Source organism: Pseudorca crassidens, chromosome 12, assembly GCF_039906515.1.
Source record: "Pseudorca crassidens isolate mPseCra1 chromosome 12, mPseCra1.hap1, whole genome shotgun sequence".
Classification (NCBI taxonomy): Eukaryota; Metazoa; Chordata; class Mammalia; order Artiodactyla; family Delphinidae; genus Pseudorca; species Pseudorca crassidens.
This window is the reverse complement of record NC_090307.1, coordinates 65,953,821-65,975,255: the sequence shown is the minus strand read 5'-3', so window position 1 is coordinate 65,975,255 and position 21,435 is coordinate 65,953,821. Positions and strand designations below refer to the sequence as shown.

The 21,435-nt window shown below is 56.3% G+C and overlaps 2 protein-coding genes across 5 annotated transcripts in view; one reads left to right on the top strand and one right to left on the bottom strand.

Moving 5' to 3' along the window:
* Window positions 1-982: 982 nt before the first annotated feature.
* On the bottom strand, window positions 983-12,267 carry LRRC74B (leucine rich repeat containing 74B). The gene is given in 12 exon segments (XM_067699993.1): window positions 983-1,631; window positions 1,634-1,706; window positions 2,413-2,508; window positions 4,059-4,131; window positions 5,161-5,200; window positions 5,203-5,274; window positions 6,489-6,565; window positions 6,567-6,597; window positions 9,690-9,896; window positions 10,727-10,863; window positions 11,266-11,401; window positions 11,993-12,267. Coding segments are annotated over 12 exon segments (1,140 nt in total). The 5' UTR covers window positions 12,132-12,267; the 3' UTR covers window positions 983-1,572.
* Window positions 1,599-21,435, top strand: part of P2RX6 (purinergic receptor P2X 6) — a 33,265-nt gene continuing 13,428 nt past the window's right edge. The window contains exons 1-14 of one of the 4 annotated variants that reach the window (XM_067699985.1): window positions 1,599-2,206; window positions 2,369-2,527; window positions 7,757-7,893; window positions 11,862-13,162; window positions 13,841-13,991; window positions 15,687-15,758; window positions 18,631-18,706; window positions 18,897-18,990; window positions 19,088-19,168; window positions 19,246-19,387; window positions 19,476-19,585; window positions 20,895-20,988; window positions 21,057-21,122; window positions 21,291-21,368. In XM_067699985.1, the coding sequence (XP_067556086.1) occupies window positions 13,029-13,162; window positions 13,841-13,991; window positions 15,687-15,758; window positions 18,631-18,706; window positions 18,897-18,990; window positions 19,088-19,168; window positions 19,246-19,387; window positions 19,476-19,585; window positions 20,895-20,988; window positions 21,057-21,122; window positions 21,291-21,368 (1,098 nt within the window). In that variant the 5' untranslated portion in view covers window positions 1,599-2,206; window positions 2,369-2,527; window positions 7,757-7,893; window positions 11,862-13,028. Of the gene's footprint in view, window positions 2,207-2,368; window positions 2,528-3,657; window positions 5,470-5,735; window positions 5,961-7,756; window positions 7,894-11,861; window positions 13,163-13,840; window positions 13,992-15,686; window positions 15,759-18,630; window positions 18,707-18,896; window positions 18,991-19,087; window positions 19,169-19,245; window positions 19,388-19,475; window positions 19,967-20,894; window positions 20,989-21,056; window positions 21,123-21,290; window positions 21,369-21,435 lie in introns of those variants that run through there. The other 3 variants (XM_067699988.1, XM_067699987.1, XM_067699986.1) reach the window with 3 other exon arrangements.

Below are 21,435 nucleotides of genomic sequence, written 5' to 3'. Positions count from 1 at the left end.
TGTATTTATTTATTTACTAATAGATTTCCTGAGATATAATCCACATATCAGACATCACCCATTTAAAGTGGTACACAATTCAATGGTTTTTTTGTATATTCACAGAGTTGTGCAACCACCACCACTATCAGTTTTAGAACATTTTTATCCCCCAAAGAAACCCATACCCTTTAGCTGTCAGTCCCCAGTTCCTCCCCTCTCCCAGCCCTAGGCAACCTATCATTTTCTTTCTGTCTCTGTATATTTGTCTATTCTGGACGTTTCATATGAATGAAGTACAGTATATGGTCTTTTATGATTAACTTCTTTCACTTAGGGTAATGTTTCCGGGTAATGTTTCCAAGGTTCAACCATGTTGTTACATGTGTCAGGACTTCATTACTTTTTCTCTCTCTCTTTTTTTTTTTTTTTTTTTCAGGTGGCACCATGCGGCATGTAGGATTTTAGTTCCCCAACCAGGGATCGAACCTGGGCCCCCTACATTGGGAGCTTGGAGTCTTAACTACTGGACCGCCAGGGAAGTCCCTCATTCCTTTTTCTCTTAAACAACTTTATGAGCCACAGTTCATATACCATACCATTCACGTGTTTAAAGTATACAATTCAAATACTTTTAGTATGTCAATGGAGTTGTGCAACCATTACCTTAATCAATTTTAGAACACTTCCATCACCCCAGATTTCATCCCTTTTTATTGCCAAATAATACTCCATTGTATAGGTATACCACATTTTGTTTATCCACTCATCAGTTGGTGGGTATTTGCATTTTGTGAATATTATGAGCAATGCTGCTATGAACATCTGTGTTCAGATGGTTCAGATGTTTTGTGTGTTTTCATTTCTCTAGAAGTGGAATTGCTGGGTCATATGGTCAACTCCATGTTTAACCTTTTGAGGAGCTGCCAGACAAACCATGTGATTTTTTTATCCTGATTTTCTCACTTAACATCAATCATGTGCATTTTCACAAACTGTTAAATGTTCTTCGAACACTTGACTTTTAATGTTTACAGAATTCCAAATTGTAGTAAACCAATCCCCTGTTATTGGGCATTTAGATTATTTTCAATTTTCATATCATAAACAGCATTTGCATGTGCATCTTTGGGCATCCGGTTTTCCATGCATCTCTGGTGATTTCTGTGGAGCAGATTAGTCAGAACTTTGGATCGCAGGACAGGCAATTTTAAGGCTCTTGGTGCATGATGATGAATTGCCTTCCAAAAAAGCTGTGTCCATTTGCCTTCTCCCAAGTTGACTTTGAGAATGCCAGTTGCAGACCACCTTATATTTTAATTGTGTCCAAAGGTCTCCAGGGCAGGGTCTTGTTTGGGCATCTTTGACCCCATGCCCAGCTCAGTGTGCAACATATAATACAAGTTCGTGTTACACGAATGAGTGAGAGCAAAGGAAGGCCCCGATTAGTACCAGTGTCTGAGTCACTATGAAGGCCGGCTCTGTAGGACTTGCCACCCAGTTGACCTGGGGACTTGGTGCAGACTCATGTGTTGAAAGGCATCTCAAAGTTGAAGTGGCCAATGGGAGAGATGAAGAAACCATACAACATAGTCATTGAGACGGTCTGAAGACGGGCAGGAATTCTTTTTTGTACTCCACTCTGTGGGCAGCTTTATGTAAAGCCCTGGAAGAATGACCTTCACTGAGCTGGTGAGGTCATCAAACTCTCTGTTCACATGGATATCCTGAGGAGAAACCCATTACAAGGCTGTGCGTTATCACTTTCTGAGAACTTGACTGTTTTACTTATGTACCCAAGGTATCAAAGAAGCTTATTAGGGCATTAGTTGTCCCAAGCCTGAAGGATTGAAGCTGTAAACACATCTCTGGAAAGGCTTTGACTCAGGCCTGGGTTGAAAAAAATCAGAGGTAGAATAAGCAGTGATTTGTGACTAGACTCTTTTCATAATTTGTATTTGGGGATTCTCTCCTTAATGTTTAACCACCTTAGAAAAGAGTGACATTTTTTCTATATTAAAAAGGCAAAATTGAGTGAAAAGGGGTTCTCATCTCCTGTGCAGTTCCCCAAGTGAATCTTCCAGCACCTGCAGCCAGTACTGGACAGGGAGAGGGGCCACCTTGCAAGAGCTGAACCTGCAAATCCAAACATTGGTGAGCAGTGAGCGTTGTGCCCCCTAAGCCACCTATTCTCTCTCGGCCAATGAAGAACCCAGGCGGGTCTGAGGTGAGACCACCGTGATACCCCACACGGGGGTGGGAGGCAAGTCCGAGTGGCGGCATGACCCAGGTTGAACTTGGATGTGGCCACACCATGTATCTGCCCTGGGCACTCTTTCTCTAATCCCCACTTTTTTTCCTCTAAAATGGGGAAAATTATACCTCCTAGGGCTGTTGGGAGGATCCGAGATGAGTTTTATGAGAAGTTCTTACAGAAAAATCCAGCAGCTCTAGGGCAGACAGTGGATTAGCCTGGACAGACCTGAGAACACCAAAGCAGCCTTCACTTCGCATGGGATTCCTGGACACCTGAGAAACACACACACAGGTGAGAGACGATGAGCCCAGGGAGGCGGGAGGGGTCCCTCATCTTTGTTGATGTGGCCCTGGGCGGCCCCGCTCCCTCAGCTCAGAAGGCACCTCCCTCAGACATGATGCCCTTGGTGAGACTGGAGTCAGGGAAGAAAGGAAGGGAGTGGACACTGACTGAGCCCCCACCCTTCACCCACTCTGTGCTGGGAGCCAAAGACATAGACACACAAGACACACCCCGCCCTTAAAGAGCTCACCGGTACAGGGAGGAGAGGAAAGGAAGAATAAAAGTATAATGTGAAGAGTGCCATGAGACCGGGTGCACCAACCCTCCCTGGGAAGTAAAGGGTGGGCAGGGGATAAAACCCCTGAGCTGAGCTTTACAGGTGTGGTGGGTGGAGCTGGGCATTTCAGTAAGAAGAGCTTCAGGATCAAAGCAGGGCTGAGAAATTGCACTGTGTGGTAGGAGAATTGCAAGCAGCTTGGGCTGAGAATGATGTGCCTCAAGGTGGGGGGTGGGGGGTCTGCTGGCAGAGCCCAGAGCCCACATGCTGTGAATGACACGCTAAGCTTGGATTTGTCCAGAGGGGAGTGCCCAACAGATTTAAAGCAGGGGCATGTTTCTGGTGTAGAAAGATCACCTGGAAGCAGGTGGGAAGGAAGGGCCAAGACAGTGAACAGGAGGAGGTGAGAAGGAGAAGCAGGCAGCCCCGTTCCCCCCACCTCCCCACACTGTTCTTCAGAAGGTGAGATGGAGGGAAGATGTGGAAAGGGAGGGTTCAGCACTGGACCCCAGGCAGGTCTGTGCCGAGCCCCCAGCTTCTGACTCAGTGGGAAGGAACCCCCACCTAGAGGCAGCCCTTCAGGGGGACGACACGTTCAGGTTCGACTCCCAGAATCCAACGTGCCTATTCCCATCTGGGGGATGGTCCAGCAGGTGGCTGGAAATGGGGACCCAGAGCTTAGAGAGAGGTCTGGGTTTCAGCCGGAGCTAGGAGAGGAGTGAGCCTCAGGCTGGGGAAGGGGGTGCTGCTGGGGGCTCCTGTGCCAGCTGAGGGCCATGCAGGGCTGGATGCCCCCAGAGCTGCTGGTACAGTGGTCTTTGTGGGCCTACTCCTCCCTCCCTTCTCTGTTCTCTGCTCTCAGTGATCAGCCACACACTCCCCACTGGAGACAGAATACCTGGATGGCCCCTGGGTTCCAGCAAGGCCAGGGGAAGAGCAGGGTAAGGTGAGGGGAAGCCAGGTGGCCCTGGCCATCTTCAGCAGAGCACAACTCCAGTGGGCTGAGGGGGAGGGGCAGCTGAGAGGGAAGGATGGAGGGGGAGGAGTCTGAAGGAGTTCTTGGGTCAAGCCAGAGATGGGTGAGTGAATGATAAGGGGAAGAAGTGGTCACATGAGGAAGCCAGGGGGCCCCCTACCCCACCTGGGCTCTGGGACCCATGTACCCACTGCCACTGGGGTGAGGAGATGTAGTGGGGGAAGGGTCTGTGTGGACAGGCACAGGCAGGTCTGTGCCGGGGCCTTCCCCATCAGGCTAGCACTCACAGCAGGAATCCTCAGTGTCTGGTTGACCTGCAGGCCCAGGCTCAGGGCTCCCACTGCAGAGATGCGGTTGTTGCTGCAACAGAAAGGCATGTGCATGGTACTGCCTTGCAAACAACTGTGCAGAGCCAGGTTGCCCCCAGGGTCTTGGCTGGAGCTGCTGGTGCAGCCCCCAGGTCCAGCTTCATGAACACGCCAGGGGCCCTGGGCAGGTCAGTGTGTAAAAGCTTCATCAGAGGCTTTGGTGTTCAAGATTGCCCAGCAAACACACCTAGAGTGTTATTCCCCCCACCTCCTGCACCAGCTGCTGCTCCCTGGCCCTCAGCACTCAGCAGGTGCTCCCACGCATCCTGCCCCAGCTGGCACCCCGTTCCTATCCCCATGACAGCCACCCAGCTCCCTCCCCACCTCTTCCTACTCCTGATGGGCACAAACTCCAGGCCTCAGCACTGCTCCCGGCCACTCTGTCTCCACAGTCAGCCCCATGTCCCTCTAACTTAGACCCCAGCTTGACCTTGAATTTCAGCATCTCTCCTCTGACCATGGCTCCTTCCATAAGGAGGAAAAGTGGGCAGGATGGAGCACATGTCCCTGCCAATGGCAGGCAGGCCCAGCTCATTCTGGCAGCCCTGGTGTGAGACTCAGCCGCAGTAGCCCATGACCTGTCTGGCCTCTTCCGTTCCCTCTGGGCTGTGGCTCCCGCTCTGGTTTTCCCAAGAGGCCTGGGACCCTGCCAGGGCCTGGAGGAGCAGCCCACCCATGGCAGGCCCCCTCAGCAGCCGTGTGCTGGGCAGAGAAGACCACTCCTCCTGAAATGGAGGAAAACTCGTGTGGAGCACACACCCCACCCACCCCCGCACCAGGCTCTGCTGAAGATGCCTTACGCGTTTGCACTTCCCAGCCCCTGGCCTCGCAGTACACGTTATGAGTCCCAATTACAAAGGAGGAACTTGAGTGAGAAGGATGGAGCTGGGCTGTGGCTGCGGCCCCACCATGAGTGCGTGTGGCAGGTTTGGGCACGAAGTGGTAAACAGCAGCAAGATGAGCCCCAGTCCCTGTGTGGCCGTGGGCTTGGAGGCAGGGGCGGGGCACCCCGTGCTCTCACCTCATGTAGACCTCCTCCAACATGTTGTTGGTCTTGAGCCCTCCCCCAGCACGGAGGCTCCCGGATCCCCACAGCCATTATACAAGATGTCCAAGATCTTCGGGAAGATGTTTGACGGACGCAAAGCAGCAACCCCATGGGACCACATGTGAAGGTGGAGGAAGCCAGTCCCCAGCCTCCGAGCCCAGGAGGCCCGAGGAGCAAAGAGCGTGGACAGAGAGCAGAAGACCACAGAGGTTCCAGAAGAGAGCCCTGGGGCTTGGACAATGGTGACTGGCAGAGTGGAAAGACCAGAAGCAAGCACAGAGGGTGGGTGTGGATGCGAATGAGCCTCAGGACTGGGCCATCTTCCTTGGGCAGCAGGCCCCAGAGACACAGTGATCAAGCTCCCCCTGCCCCGAGTGGGGACCTCTCAAGGGCAGGGCCCCCAAAGCACAGTGCAGCCCAGGGCCCAGAGGGCACCCCAGTGAAGGGCTATTGGATGAAACATACCCAGGGAAATGTGATGGGGAGGAGGGTGGGAGCTCGTGGGTGCCCTGGGGACACAAAGCCTGATCTGTCACCTTGTGGGGCAGGACCCCAGGTCAGCCCTGTCAGAGGGCAAGGCAGTGGCTGCTGTTCCCTGAGGAGGATCCCACAGAGGCAGCCGCCACCAGAAGCATCACAGGCGCCTGTGCTGCCCACTTCCAAGGCCTACGAACCACAAGACCCAAGGGAGCAGGCAGGGTGTTTGAGAGTGTGTGCTGGGATCCCAGGGCGCAAGGCTGTCATCTCAGGGAAGCATCTGCATCTGCCCAGCGGTGAGCATGTGTCACTGGACTGCATAGTGTCCCCACCAGCCGCCTGTATGTGATGTCTCAGAAGGTGTGCGACATTCAGCTGTGGACACCTCACTTAGTGACATGAGAGTGGGCACAGGGAGACCACACGTTGTCGTCCTTAAGTAGAGCCAGGAAAATGAAAATCACCTGAAAAAACATTCTTTGAGGGCTTCCCTGGTGGCGCAGTGGTTGAGAGTCTGCCTGCCGATGCAGGGGACACGGGTTCGTGCCCTGGTCCGGGAGGATCCCACATGCCGCGGAGCGGCTGGGCCCGTGAGCCATGGCCGCTGGGCCTGCGTGTCCGGAGCCTGTGCTCCGCAACAGGAAAGGCCAGAGCAGGGAGAGGCCCGCGTACCGCAAAACAAAACAAAACAAAACACATTCTCTGAGCTCTGCTGAAAAGATCCAAGACTCATTTCTGAAGAGCTGCGAAAGATGGGGGGCTGGCGTCTGGGAGACCTGCCCCCAAAGGACAGGCCGGAGGGGCTTACTGGGCGAGACCTCATACCTCTAGTCCCCTGGCGAAGGCTACAGTTCCTGGGCCTCGCAGGTGATTCCAGCTTATGTTAAGCTCAGTGAGTCCTGTTTTCTGCCAGGGCTGGTCCAAGCATCTCCCCTTCAGAAACACCAAGACAGACTTTTTATTCACTCTGTTCATTCCTTCAAAAAGTGATACCGATGCCCGCTGTGGGCTGGGGTCTCTGCTGCGCACCAGCGTCAGGGCGTTGAACCCCACGTGGGCCTGCCCTGCCCTCAAGGAATTCACATTTATTGGAGAAGCTATAAATATAAGTTAATGGGATGTTAGCTATTACAGACCGCAACAGGGAGGTGTGGGGACAGAGTGGGGGCCAACCCTGCCTAGGGGGTCAAGAAAGCAGAGAGAACCTTGAAGATTGAGGGACACACTGTGCACGTGGGCAGGCACCGTGGAGAGTGGATCTGGGGAGGAGCGGATGTGCTTGTGGAAATGCACACTGGCCTGGCGCTGGGCTGGCCAGGCAAGCCAGTGGAGGAAGGTGGGAGTGACGGGCACTCGAGAGATGCGTTAAGAAGTGAGAAGGTGGGTGGGAGGGGGCGGAGACAAGAGGCCAGGGGACCAGTTGGATGACTTGTGCCACTGTCTACACAAGAGGTGACAGGGCCAGCACAGCTGTGGCAGTGAGGAGGCAGTGGTGTAGAAAAGGAAAGAGCAGGGCTGGGTGGGTAAGAAAGCTGAGAGATATTTTACACATAAAATGGGCAGAAGTCCTACCCACCCACCCTGCTTTCCACTCTGTCAACACTTAGCTGGTCTGACCTGGTCCCAGTTCTCAGCCTCCAGCTGCCCCCTGTGTGGACCTGCTGATCCCTTTCTTCACCTGGATAAGAGCTCCTCATCCTCACCCAGGAAGCCTTGCCTGTTCCGCCAGGCTGGGCCGGGCCACTGTGGACCCCATGTCCACTGTGCTTCCATCCTTCCAGGCTCTGGCTGTTAGACCTCTCTGCCTGGCCCGTCTCTCCCACACACCTGGGAGCCCCTCGAGGGATCTGAATCTGAGCCCTGTCCATGGTGCCGGCACCCAGCACAGGCTGGTTTGAAGAAATGCCCAGAGCAGAGGGCTCAGCCGCCAGTTCCACATAAGTGTTAGCACCTAGGAGAGCTCCCTGCAGGACAGTGAGGACTCCCTGGGCTGCCTCCCAGGGAACCTCCCAGAGAAGGGGGCTCACACCCTGCATCCAGCCCTGGATATGACACCCGCAGGTTCTCAGACATGTACATTGCTCTTCCTCAGACACTCCAGGGCTGGGAGAGGAGGGCGGTGGTCCGCCACTGCTGAAGAGCTGGAGGGTGAGAAAGTTCTATACGCATGAATCGGCCTCCTGTAGTTCCAATGCTTGTTCTTCATGACCCCTGCAGCCAACCCATGAGGTAGGTGCCACCCTTGCCTTGGGTCAGGTGGGGAGACTGAGACCCCTAAGGGAGTCTGTCCCACCCACAGATCTCCACTTGGGGAAACAGCCCATCCCTGCTGTGCAGCCTTTGTGGGGCCTTGCCTTCCAGCCCCTCCATCCTCACTGCCTCTCCTGTGCTAACGCTCTGACCGTGCAGGCCCAGAGGGACGCCTACCCTTAGTTTGTTGAAAGTCTTAAATGAGCTTCTCTTTTTTTTTTTTGAACTAATGTTTTTATAGTTACCTTTTTTTTTTTTTTTTTGTGGCTGTGTTGGGTCTTCGTTGCTTCATGCAGACTTTCTGTAGTTGTGGCGAGTGGGGGCTACTCTTCCTTGCAGTGCGCAGGCTTCTCATTGCGGTGGCTTCTCTTGTTGCAGAGCACGGGCTCTAGGCACGTGGGCTTCAGTAGTTGTGGCAAGTGGGCTCAGTAGTTGTGGCACACGGGCTTAGTTGCTCCGCGGCACGTGGGATCTTCCTGGACCAGGGCTCAAACCCGTGTCCCCTGCATTGGCATGCGGATTCTTAACCACTGAACCACCAGGGAGAGTTTCTCTTTTTTTTTTTTTTTGCAGTACGCAGGCCTCTCACTGCTGTGGCCTCTCCCATCGCGGAGCACAGGCTCCGGACGTGCAGGCTCAGCGGCCATGGCTCACAGGCCCAGCCGCTCCGCGGCATGTGGGATCTTCCCGGACCGGGGCATGAACCCATGTCTCCTGCATCGGCAGGCGGACTCTCAACCACTGCACCACCAGGGAAGCCTGAGAGTTTCTCTTTTAATTTCACTGATTTCACAACAGTTTTCTTAGAAGGCAGACTGTCTCTCTGGCGGTTAAACTCTAGGGCTGATTCGCCCAAGCCAAGGCTGGCGCCACCCCCACTCACACTAAGCAGTCAGAACAGTGATCCCTGAACTTTCTGGATCAGACAAATCTCCTGGGGCTCCTGTTAAAATGCAGATGCACCCACATCTCCCCCAAGAGGATACAGAGGTTCAGGAGGCCCAGGGCCACGGAATCTGTATTCCTAACCCAGGGTCCCAGGTGATTCTTAAAATCAATTGGGGTGGTTGAGGACAGGCAGGTAGAACTGCATGTTCCTGGCAAAGCAGCCAGCCCATGCAAAGGCCCTGGGGCATAAACAAAAGTGGTAAGATCAAGGAATCCCACTGATGTCTTCCACAGCACTCGGAATGAAATCCTCATGCCTTTTGCCATGATTTGTAGTTCTGCGGCCCTGCTGTCTCTCCATCCCACAGCTGGACCCTCTCTCCTGGCATAGTAGCCCAGTCACACTGGTGTCTGTGTGCCTGGGAAATAGTTCCTCATCTTGAAATACTCTCCCTCTGGTCTTGCCATGTCTGATTCCTCCCCCATTGCACATTTCAGCTTAAACATCTCCTCCTTACAGAGTCCTCCCGAGTGGTCAGCTCTCTAAAGCGGGGAGGGGCTCCACATTCGTCTCTAGAATCAAGCCCTGTTTGTTTCTTTTGTAACACAATAATTATGGAGAGTTATCTTGTTAATGTGTGTTCCTTGAGGGCAGGGACTTAGTATACTTCATGGCTGGATCCCTAGTGGCTGTCAGCACCCAGCATATGCAGTGGTGGGCAGTAAGACATTCGGGGAATGGGCCGAGAGTTCTGTACGGGGATGGGGGGGGGAGCAGGATCCACAGCATGGATGCTCAGAGTGGTCCTGCCTACTCCACCCACCCTGCCCCAGGAAGATGGTCATGAGTGCCACCATGGTCTCCCTGGCCAGTGGCAGGATGTTACCTGCTTGGTCATTCAGCTGGTTATAGCTCAGGTCCAGGGGTTTCAGGCCTGTGTGGGCCAGCAGGAGTTCAGCAAGGTACTGGGCCACCTGCTCCTCCAGGCCATTCCCTGCCAGCTGTGCCTTCTGCACAGCCGGGTTCACCGCCAGGGCGGCACAGACAGCCCAGGATCCCACCGCTCCCAGCTGGTTCTCCGACAGGTCCACATCTGGGGGCCAGCACCACTCCTTACTGGTGGGATCCAAAGCCAGGCATCACCCTCCTCCCTCCCGCACACCTTCCAGGCCTGACACAGCAGGAGGGGCCTTGCAGTCAGACTGTCCAGGGGTGGATGGTGAGTCTGCCACCCATCAGCTGGGTCCCCTCCGGCCCCAGGCAGCTTCCCAGACCTCAACCCCCACTCCATGTCTCCACGAGTTTTGTCAAGAGGCTAAAACCACCTACTTTGTGGGGCTGTGGAGGACGTCTGCGATGTAGATGCAGCCAGCCCGCTGATGATTTGTGTGTGGCATAACACAGCCCACCCACAGAAGCCCCCACTGCCACATTTCCGGGGACTGGCAGTGACAGCCCAGGTGGCTGTGTGTGGAGCTCATATGTGAGCAGACACTCCGCTGAGCATATGTTTCCTACATACCCAAGGTCTAAGTGGCATTGTTGGGCCCACTTCACAGATTGGAAACTGAGGCTCAGCAAGGTTGGCTCCTTGCCCAGGGTCACCCTGCTGCAGAGGCGGCATTTGAATCCAGCCCTGACAAACTCCAGCACCCTGCCTCCCGCACTGCCCGGCCCCTGACCCTCTGTGCCGCACTCTCCCACCTGCCTTCAGGCACTGGGAGGATGACGTATGCAGGGGTGCTGGCTAGCAGAAGAGGGTAGAGGAGGGGCCCAGCGCTGGGTGCACCACAGAGGGTCTAACTCCACCCCACCCTCCCCACCCTGTGATGAGGCTCTGCCCCCAGCAACACCGGCAGGTCGGGGGGTGACAAGGCCCGGTGTGGGGGTAGCCTGCCCCCCTGTCCCAGGCACGGCACCTACCACAGATACTGCTTTTGCGCAGAGCACCTGCCAGGGCCTCTGTGCCGGCCCCACAGAGCCCACTGTCCTGAAGTTCCAGCCGCTTGATGTAGGGATTGGAGGTCAACACAGAAGCCAGAGCCTGGGCAGCCTGGGGCAGAGAGGGGCCTGAGCCCTTTCCAGAGCTGAGGGCCCCAGATAGCTAGCCAGTACCCAGGCTCTGTTTGCAGGGCTCAGCCCACTCAGTACCCTCCAGCTGGAAGGACCTCCCCTTTCCACAGGCCCAGGGACACCTGCTTCTCCTTCTAGGCTCCACCCAGGAGCTTCGCTGACTCTCCAGCAAGTTATGGGCTGCTTGCAGGCTCCCCAGCCCTTGTACTGAACTTTGTCATAGCCCCGATCCCACCTGTCACCCATTGTGGGGGATGGGACATGCCTGGTACAGAGCAAGGCCGGGGAGTGTGTGGATGGGCTCAGGAAGGGACCACACCCATGGCTGCTGCTCCCAGGTCCTTGCCCTCCAAGCCTGGCCCCAGGATCCCTCCAGGGGTAGCTGGGGCCCCAGGCCACAGTGCTGCAGGTTGAGCTCTGGGGTGCTCCCTTGGCGCAGAAAGCAGGAAGCAGGCACGACGCTGTGGGCCCAGCAAGACCTCAGGTAGAGGGTGTCCTTGCCCAGTTCTCCAAGCTTATGGGTGCCTGATAGGAGACAGGGATAGATGTGGACCCCTCCCCTGCCTCCATCACTACGCAGCCTTGTTTTCCTCCTAGAGGCATTTCCTCCTGCTAGTAGGGACTGTTGCCCCCACATACAGACAAGGACATTGAGGCTCAGAGAATGCAAATCCTTTCCCCAAAGTCATGCAGCTTGTAGCAGCTGATCCTGGCCCTACCCTGCCTGTCTGACACCAAAGTGCATGCTGTGTCTTCCTCTGGATTGCAGACCACATACGCTTTATGAACATTTTATGGGGAAGGAAGCTGAAGCAATTCTAAGTTCTATACATCCATTACTTTAGTTTCTCCTGAGGGTTGGGAAAACCCAGCCCTGATCCCATGTCAGGGTGGGACAGCCCTTCTTAGACTGTTTGGCAGGATTTTTGCATCTTAACATCATTCTGGAAGCCTGTTCTAATCATGGAACTCCTGATGCCTCCAGGAACATTACGGAGATGGCACAGGGCTGGAGCGGCCGCCGGCTGCCCCGAAGGTGTCCACGGAGGGATGCGCTCCTGCTGGACAGGGTCCCCTGCCTACTTGGCCCCAGCCTGCCCCCCGACCCGTAGGCACCTTCTTTCTCCTGGTCGGAGTTCGAATCCGCGTCCGAACCCTTCTGGGCCTCCGGGACCCCTGCAGGACGCCCAGCGGCCGCCGCCGCCCCTTCCTCCAGCTCTTCCTTCTCTCCAGGCCCCTCGCAGGGACCCCTCATGGTTACTTCCACTTTGCACTCGCGGACACCGAGGCCAGGACTGCGAGGGCTGCGTCGGGAGCGCGGCCAGGGGATGTGGGCGGACCCTCCGGTGCATCGACCTATCGGACGCGATGCATGGCGAACAGGCGCCCGCTGCAGCCAATAGAGAGCCTCCCGGGCGGCAGTTGCCCAGGCGACCCCGAGTTGTTGGTTGCTGCGGACAACGCTGCGGCCCCGGGCTGACCTTGACCCGCTCGCAGCTAGGACCAATTGGCGCGTGGCGGGCTTGTCTTCCCGTCGCCCTAGGCGGCTCCAGCATCGCCCCCTTTCCACTCCAGAGACTGGGGGTGGGGCAGCTCCTCGGGGGCGTCACAGAGGAGGCTGGGGGACCTTACAGGGCCTGGCCACCTCCTCTCTGGAGCCAGGGTCTCGCTCCCATTCTGTGGGTCCCAGCTCTCACACGCTTTAGCGTCGCATATGTTGCTCCCTCCACCGAGAACATTCCTCCCCAATGCTGCTTGTTGAACTTAAGATCTGCAAGTGTCAGTTCAGAGGTTGCTTCTTCCGCAAGCTTTCCTTGTCTTCCTCTGGGCTCCTGCTGGCCCATGCCGCCCTCTCACAATACCTATCCCACCTGTCATCACCCCAAGGAGGTGAGGCCAGAGGGCAGTGGACAGAGACTGCTCCTCTCTGTGTGTCTGGGGCCCAGCAGAGGGAGTCTGAAGCGGATGGGAGGCCCAGGGCAACTGGGGGTTGGGCCTGGGAGGTGGAGGCTGAATCCCGTCCTGAGTGTCCCTTTAATAGCTGCTGGCCTGGCCCGGCTTGGCGCCTGCTTCTTGCTTTACCTCCCGTTCAGCTGTGGCTGCAGCTGCTGTGCTGACTCACGCGCCCCAGCCGCCGGCAGGATCTGGGAGCATGGTCTCCCCAGGGGCCGTGGTGGGCTGGGGGCTTCTGGATTACAAAACGGAAAAGTATGTGAGGACCCGGAACTGGCGGGTGGGCGCCTTGCAGAGGTTGCTGCAGCTGGGGGTCATGGTCTACGTGGTGGGGTAAGAGAACGGCTCCTGGGCGTGCTAGCCGGAGGGAGGTCCTGTGAGCAGGCTGGTCCTGCTGGGCTGAGGGGTGAAGGTCTGACTCTTCAGGGGCTGGGCTGGTGGTTGTGGAGCAGGTCAGGAGGTGGGCAGAAGGAAGGCTCTCCGTCTGTCTAGAGGCCAGTGGGGTGTAAGAGCAGGTTGTGTGCTTGGGTGCCCACCTGCATTCTTTCCTGTGCCTTGTTCCCAGCCCCATGTTGGGCTTGGGCACAGAGCAGGATGGGCCCCCATCCCTGCACAGGAGGCCCCCGGCCGGCAGGAGGTAGTCCCTGACACTTGTGAGAGCTGAAGCACTAAGGCCCCCAGTAGAGACCACCAGTTTAAGCTGGGTCAGGGTAGTCTTTAAAGAGGAAGCTGGATCTAGGCCGGGCAGGGGGAGAGGATTGGCTGGTGAAGGAGGTGGTGGTGGGCATCTCCAAGCCCATGGGTGCCTGGTGAGGGTACTGGTTCTCCTATGCATGGCCAGAGCCTCTAGCCTGTGCAGGGTGTTTGGTGTGGGAAATGAGGTGAGGAGTAGGTGGGGCCCCTGAATGCTGGCCTGGGAGCCTGGAGGGTATCGGGGGAGAGACTGAGCAGGTGGTCCCAGATCTGCCGTGTGCCGGGGACATACCATACCACCTGTTGCCTCCTTCTCAGGTGGGCCCTCCTCGCCAAAAAAGGCTACCAGGAGCAGGACCTGGACCCCCAGATTTCTGTCATCACCAAACTCAAAGGGGTTTCCGTAACCCAGATCAAGGAGCTGGGGAACCGGCTGTGGGATGTGGCTGACTTCGTGAAGCCACCACAGGTGGGTGACTTGGTGCTGCTGCCAGGTACTGGCACCTCTGATACCACTCCTGCACCGAGTGTGTGCAAGAGAGGGATGTGATGCCAGAGGGGGTGCTGGTGCTGTCACAGGGCCACGCTCAGGAAGGGCCTTACAGAGGAGTGGTGTCTGGACAGGGCTTTCAGGGATGTGTAAGAGGTTTCCGTGCAGAGGAGGTGATGTGTTGGGAAGCCAGACCAGAGGGATGCATTTACAAAGTCTGCATCTGGAGTAGATAAAGAAGATGTGGTACATGTATACAGTGGGATATTTCTCAGCCATAAAAAAGAATGAAATAATGCCATTTGCAGGTACATGGATGGACCTAAAGAGGATCATACTAAGTGAAGTAAATCAGGCAGAGACAGACAAACGCCATATGATACCACTTATATATGGAATCTAAAATATGACACAGATGAACTTATCTATGAAACAGAAGCAGACTCACAGACATAGAGAACAGACTTGTGGTTGCCAAGGGGGAGGGTAGTGGGGGAGGGATGGATTGGGAGTTTGGAATTAGCAGATGCAAACTTTTATATACAGGATGGATAAACAACAAGGTCCTACTGTATAGCACAGGGAACTATATTCAGTATCCTGTAATAAACCATAATGGAAAAGAAAAAAATAAATTAAAAGTCTGCATCTGGAAAGGAGAGGAGTGTCTAGGAGCTCAAGGCTTGAGCTTGAGGGTGGGGTGAGAGGGGTGCAGGGTGCCGAGACCTGGAGCTTCCTGGACGCCTCCTCTCTGACCTGGAACACTGCTGTCGAGTGCTCTTCCTCTGCCCCTCCCATGCTGCATTTCCGGCAACTTCTCCCTCCACCCGATTGTCCACAACCTTAGTTTCCTCCTCTGTCCTGCTGGTGCCCAAATTCTAACCCTGGTGACCACCTGCCCTGAGTACAGCTGCCTCCTGGGTGCACACCCACCACATCCAAAGAGAAATCATCTCCCTCTCCCAGTGTGGCCTTTTGTCATCCAATGACATCCACCAGTGCCGAGGCTGGACCTGCTGGATGCCTTACCGTCCCTCCCTCCTGTTCATACCATTTCCTAACAGCTTTCACAACTGCTCACACCATCCCTGAATGGCTGAGGTCTTCTGGTGGGTCCCCATGCGGCATCCAGGCTGAGTCTGCCAGCCCTTACCTTTGACCCTTAGGAGGCTTCCTTTCATGATGGTGGCCATGAAGCCCCTCTAGATCCTGACTACCACCATACCGCTGCCTCTGCCTCTGCCCAGCCCTCGCCTCCCCTTCCTGGGCGTGCATCCCCCACACCCGCTGAGCTCTCATGTGCAGCACAGAGGCGCCAGTCATCTTTTGTCCAAACAGAGCTTACCTCCGGCTCCCCTGGCCCCTGGCCATGCCTGCAGTGAGGGGCACACCTCCCCACCTGGATCTTCAGTGCCTGGAAGCAGGAGGCTCTTGGAAAATTCTGGTTGAGCAACTAAATGAATGTGAGAGGCACACATGGGCTCAGAAATGGCCAGCAGCCCAGCCAACCTCCTGTCTCTGCCTCCCTTGCCTCACTGGAGAGCATTTTCCTGGGGCTCAGGGCTGATGACCCGATGGGGCCAGGGCCCCTTCCCGCACAAGCCAAGCTGCTGGCTTCTGGCATCTCCCGATGGGAGTGGGGAGCAGAGACCAACCCTGACACTTGTCTTCTAGGGAGAGAACGTGTTCTTCTTGGTGACCAATTTCCTTGTGACGCCAGAACAAGTTCAGGGCAGATGTCCAGAGGTAAGGCTGCCTGAGGGCTTCCCAGCGGGTTCCTAGTTCCAGAATCTCCTGCTGCTGTCCCCCATGAGGTGTCCAGGCCCCTCCACATCCTGGTCCCACCTCTGGGCATTCTGGAGGTTGTCAGGGTAACACCCAGAACGGGGCACAGTGCTCAGGTGGGCTCTTATAATAGCAAGAGGCAAGCTGGGGGACTTCCCTGGTGGTGCAGTGGTTAAGTATCCGCCTGCCAATGCAGGGGACACGGGTTCGATCCCTGGTCCCACATGCTGCAGAGCAACTAAGTCCCTGCGCCACAACTACTGAGCCCACGCACCACAACTGCTGGAGCCCATGTGCTTAGAATCCATGCTCTGCAACAAGAGAAGCCACCACAATGAGAAGCCCGCGCCCCACCGTGAAGAGTAGCCCTCGCGCGACACAACTAGAGAAAGCCTGCACGCAGCAACGAAGACCCAGTGCAAACAAAAAGAAAGAAAAAAAAACCAGGCAAGCCCTTTTCTACGCACAGCCTCTATTAATGTGTGCTGGGGCAGCTTCCATTTTTGTGCGCAAACAGCACACTTCTGCTTATGCTGCAGTCAGGGTCCCTTATGGTCTCTGGGTACTTTTCACTACAACTGTGGTCAAGCCCGTCTCCTGCCATCTTCAGATCCATTTCTTATCCAGAAATGCAGATCCTCCCCCTGAAATCTCACCTTTTCCCCTTGCCTAGGGATGTCCCAGGGATCCCGCCTCTGTCACAGAGCCCACTGACTCTTCTCTCCAGCTGTGGATTTTTTTCCAATTTTTTAAATTGTGATAACATACATGTAACATAAAATTTACAATCTTAACCATTTTTAAGTGTACAGTTTCCTAGCTGCGGATTTTGTTTGAACAGTCAGGAACCAGGACATAGCCTTGGAAGCCTACCTCCATGGTGACATCTTTCTTTAATCGAGGCTAAAAGTTAATTGCTTGCTGGGCTGGAGAGTAACTGTGTGGTCCCTGCCCCTAAGTCCTGGTCGTTGGTCCCACCACAGTTGCTGGGGATGTCACATGTCCCTGGTCGGCCCCATCCTCAGAGGAGGTGATGTGTGTGCACTGGGCAAACGCATGATGTCCTTCCCTTTCCAAATGCTCAGATGACGCCTATTTATTGTTCAGTGTGGACTGTCCTGAAATTTTTCTGGGGCCATGGTTCTGCATTTTCTGGAATCCATGGGATTCCTCTTTGCCCTGTGTCCCGGCTTCTGGCTTGTCCCATGAAACTGACCACCAGATCTGACCACCCGGCTTCCTGAGAGCAGCTCCTCTGAGGGTCCTGATCGTCTGGTCCCTCCCAGCACACCGTGCTCCCTGTACTGTTACAGCTTCAGAAACCTGCTGAGCCTCCCCCGGGGCTGCAGAAGTCCAGCCTGCATACGCCAAGGAGCTTCTGCACAGACAGCCCAGCCACGATGCCAGGTCCTGCGACGGGGGCAGAGGCTGCAGCTAGGAGCCCCAGGGAGGCGCCTCCTCTGCCAGCTCAGGGCCTCAGGAAGGGTTTCCCACTGGACTCAGAGACTCAGTCAGGATCTTGAGGCTATCCAGGCAGAGGGGGCTGTGTGGGCAAAGGCCCCTGCTGTATGGGGTGAGGCATCTCTGGGGTCACCTGCTGCTCAGTGGGGTTGCAGCCTGTTTGGACTGGAGTGGGAAGGGTGGAGCCCAAGATATCAGGGCCCCAAGAGCCCTGCTGTGGAACTGAGCTTGATCACAGGAGCATGGGGGCGCAGAGGGGCTCAGGGGAGGGGCGCTTCATCTTCTGTGCCTTGGGAGGGATGATTCAGGCTGCTGGATGGAGGAGAATGAGACTGAGATGGGGACCCATGTTGGTCACCATGGGGTCTGGACAAAGGAGATGGTGGCCCAGCCAGGGTGGAGAAGAGGGGCAGATTCAGGACACAGGTAGGGACAGCAAGGCAGAGCAGGTGGCTCCACACTGTCCTCTGCCCTCTAATCACATTTGGCTCAGAGCCCCTGAGCCCTTCTTACCACCAGATGCTGTGTCCCCCCTGCTGCCCCTGAACTGGGTGCCCTGGGCAGCAGCGTCAAGCCTCAGCCGGGACAGAACTACAGAACTGCGTCCGTGAGGCTGTGCCTTCCTTTCGGGGCCTGGGACCCCCGGAAAGCTCACCACCTTCCCCTCTTGGCTGATCCCCAGAACTCTGTCGCTGTGTGCAGGCACCTATGTCCCTGTTTTACAGAAGAACCAGCAGGGAAGGGAGGAGCCTGTGTACTTCCCAGGCCCCTCCCACCAGGGCCGCCCCCTTGGTCAGCCCCCAGCACCTCCACCCTGGCATGAACTCACCTTCCCCACCGTCCTGCCATCTTCCCTGTTCTGTCCTCTGAATTGGACCAGAGGAGCTAGGCCTGGATGAACCACTTCTTTTTTTAAAAATATTTATTTATTTGGTTGTGTGGGGTCTTAGTTGCTGCAGGCGGTCTCCTTAGTTGTGGCTCGCCAGCTCCTTAGTTGCGGCATTCCAACTCTTAGTTGCGGCATATGGGATCTAGTTCCCTGACCAGGGATCAAACCTGGGCCCCCTGCATTGGGAGCGCAGTCTTATCCACTGCACCACCAGGGCAGTCCCCCTGGATGAACCACTTCTGCCCCCACAGAAGTAGCAGGGCAGGAGTCTTGCTCAGCCTTGGAATACAGCAATTGCACCCCTACCCAGCCAGGGCTGTTCGCGCCCCCCTTTCATTTGCACCCTCCAGCTTTCTCTTGGGCCCCCAAACTCAGAGATCCCTGAGAGGCTAAGGCAGGGAGGGGCGAGTCCCTGTGGACTTCAGGGCAGGTCACGGAGGAGGCATCCCTCGGCCCTTGGCAAGTCTGCTCTCTCACCCCTAGCACCCCTCCATCCCGCTGGCTAGCTGCTGGGCCGACCAGGACTGTCCTGAAGGGGAGACAGGGACCCACAGCCACGGTAACCGGCCCCCCCAACCCCCACCTTGCAGTGCTTCCACTGGAATGGGGGCTCCGGGGGCCTGGTGGGACCCTGGGTGGCTCACCAGTGCACATGGTGCCTCTGCGTCTCTCTGTCAACGGCCCCCTCCCCACCCCTCCCCAGGCCCCATGGAGATTTGAGGGCCTGGAGTTTGTCTTGCATTTTCAAGGCATAAAAACGGGCCAGTGCGTAGTGTTCAACGGGACCCACAGGACCTGTGAGATCCGGGGCTGGTGCCCAGTGGAGAGTGGTGCTGTGCCTGTGTAAGTCTCCCCCACATCCTCCATCCCTGCCCCAGGACCACAGAGCCTGCCACTCACCGCCACCCACCCCCCCCCCGCCCTGCCCCCTGCCCCACAGGAAGCCCCTGCTGGTCCAGGCCGAGAACTTCACGCTGTTCATCAAAAACACCGTCACCTTCAGCAAGTTTAACTTCTCCAAGTAAGGTGGGAGGGTCCTGGCTGGTCGAAGACCCTCTGTGTCCCCTGCCTGGCCTGACCCTGGCCCACCCCTTTCAGGTCCAATGCCTTGGACACCCAGGACCCAACATATTTCAAGCGCTGCCGCTACGACCCGCGCTCCAGCCCCTCCTGCCCTGTGTTCCGCATCAGGGACCTCATGGCCGCAGCTGGAGGGGTCTTTGAGGACCTGGCGCTGCTGGTGGGTCTGTGGAGGGGGCAGGGTTCCGGGAGGGCTGGGAGAGGGCCCCGGGCCCCAAGCCAGTGGAGCAGTGCTGTGCTGTGTGCAGGGCGGTGCCATGGGCATCCACGTCCACTGGAACTGCGACCTGGACACCAGGGCCTCTGACTGCTGGCCCCACTACTCCTTCCAGCTGCAGGAGCGGAGCTACAACTTCAGGTGCGGCCCCCACTGCCCACCTGCTCCGAGCCAGGTTCTCGTCTGCCTGTCCTCCTGTGGTGGCCGGCACAGACCACCCCTCCCAGAACTCTGGATGGCCACTGTATGTGGGAGGGGGGCCCAGGGGAAGGAGGAGGTGGTCTCAGCTCCACGACCCCCAACACAGGCTCCATCCAGCCTCCCTCCTGAGTCTTATCTCCTCCACCCCAACCCCTGCTGCTGCTGGGACCCCTCCCCCAGCCCCTCCTCCCCCATCCTGCCTCTAGCACCTCCCTCCACTGCACAAGGGGCTTTCTTTTTTACTTTTCCCTTAAGGTTTTATCAAAAAAATTACAAAAATCTATAGAAAAGTTCAAAAATTAGTACCGTGAACACCCATACAGCTGTCATCTGGGTTCACCAGGGTTTTTTTTGTTTTTTGTTTTTACCATTTTGACACGTTTGCTTTCTCTCTCCTCTCTAGACTGAGCTGGATATATTTAGATAGATTTCAGACCAAACCATTTGAAAGTAAGGAGATGTCCGGCAGACACTCACCCCTCCCCAGGCTGTCCTGAGAATAAGCACCTTTCCCAAGTGACCGCTGTCCTGTTGTCACATTCAAGAAATTTAACACTGGCAGAATGAATCTAATATTTAAATTTCCCCAATTGTGCCAATAATAGTCCAAAATCTTTTTATTTTCCAATCCAGGGTGTACTCAAGGAACTTGCATTGCATTTATTCTCATGTCTTTGAGTCTCCCAAGCAGACCTTCCCCTGCTGCTGCCCAGTGGGATCCTATGTTTCTGCCACCTCATGTCACCTCGTCACTTGCGTGCACACACACACGAGCGGACCTTGCCTGGACTGGTTTCACTGACCTCCCCTGCCCTTTGCAGCTATGTGGAGCTGGCCCCCACCTTGCTCTGCTCCCCTTAGTTCTGTGCTCTCGCTGGTACTGCTTTGTCTAGAACTCCTTCCTGATCCCTGGAAAACCAACCTGCGTGTCCCCACTGCAGAAAGCCTTCCCTGGTTCCTAGGGGAGAGTGAGCTACCCCCTCTGGACCCTCACAGCCCTGGGCCTGCCCCCCAGCTCCCCCTGCCCCCACTGCAGGCATCTATTTAGAGACCCCTCTACCTCATCCCCTCAGCAGGCAGGGAGCTCCTGAGAGGCGGGTCCTGCTTGCTCTTTCCCTGTATCCTCAACAAAAAACCCAGGACTCAGGGTAGGGCTGGGGGTTTGTGGAGTCAGTGGGTGAGTAAGATGGAGGCCTGGGAGGGCCGGGAAGCGGGCAGAACAGGCCACCAGACTCTCTCCTGCCCCCAGGACGGCCACTCACTGGTGGGAGGCCTCGGGTGTGGAGGTCCGGAGTCTGCTAAAGCTCTACGGGATCCGTTTTGACATCCTCGTCACTGGGCGGGTAGGTGGGCAGGGGCGGGTGGGTGGGGGGTGACAGGCACGGCTTAGAGGCTTACCCAGTTCTCTCAGGCAGGGAAGTTCGGGCTCATCCCCACACTCATCACTCTGGGCACAGGAGCAGCTTGGCTGGGCGTGGTGAGTCTGGCTCAAGTGTGCTCCCTCTGGCTTCAGTGAATGTGGGCCCAGGCCCATCCGATGGCACAGCCGAGGCCCCTGACGTTAGGTCTAGTTGGGGGGAGGTCTGGGGAGGTGGCGGGAGGACGGGTTGGGGGCCGGGACACAGGTCAGTCCTGCCTCTCCCAGATCACTTTCCTGTGTGACCTGCTGCTGTTGTACGTGGATGGAGAAGCTCATTTCTACTGGAGGACCAAGTATGAGGAGGTAAGCTGCTGGCCTGCCTGGCGCCTGGGCTCTGCTACACTTCTGGGGAACGTCGGCCTGAGTCCCG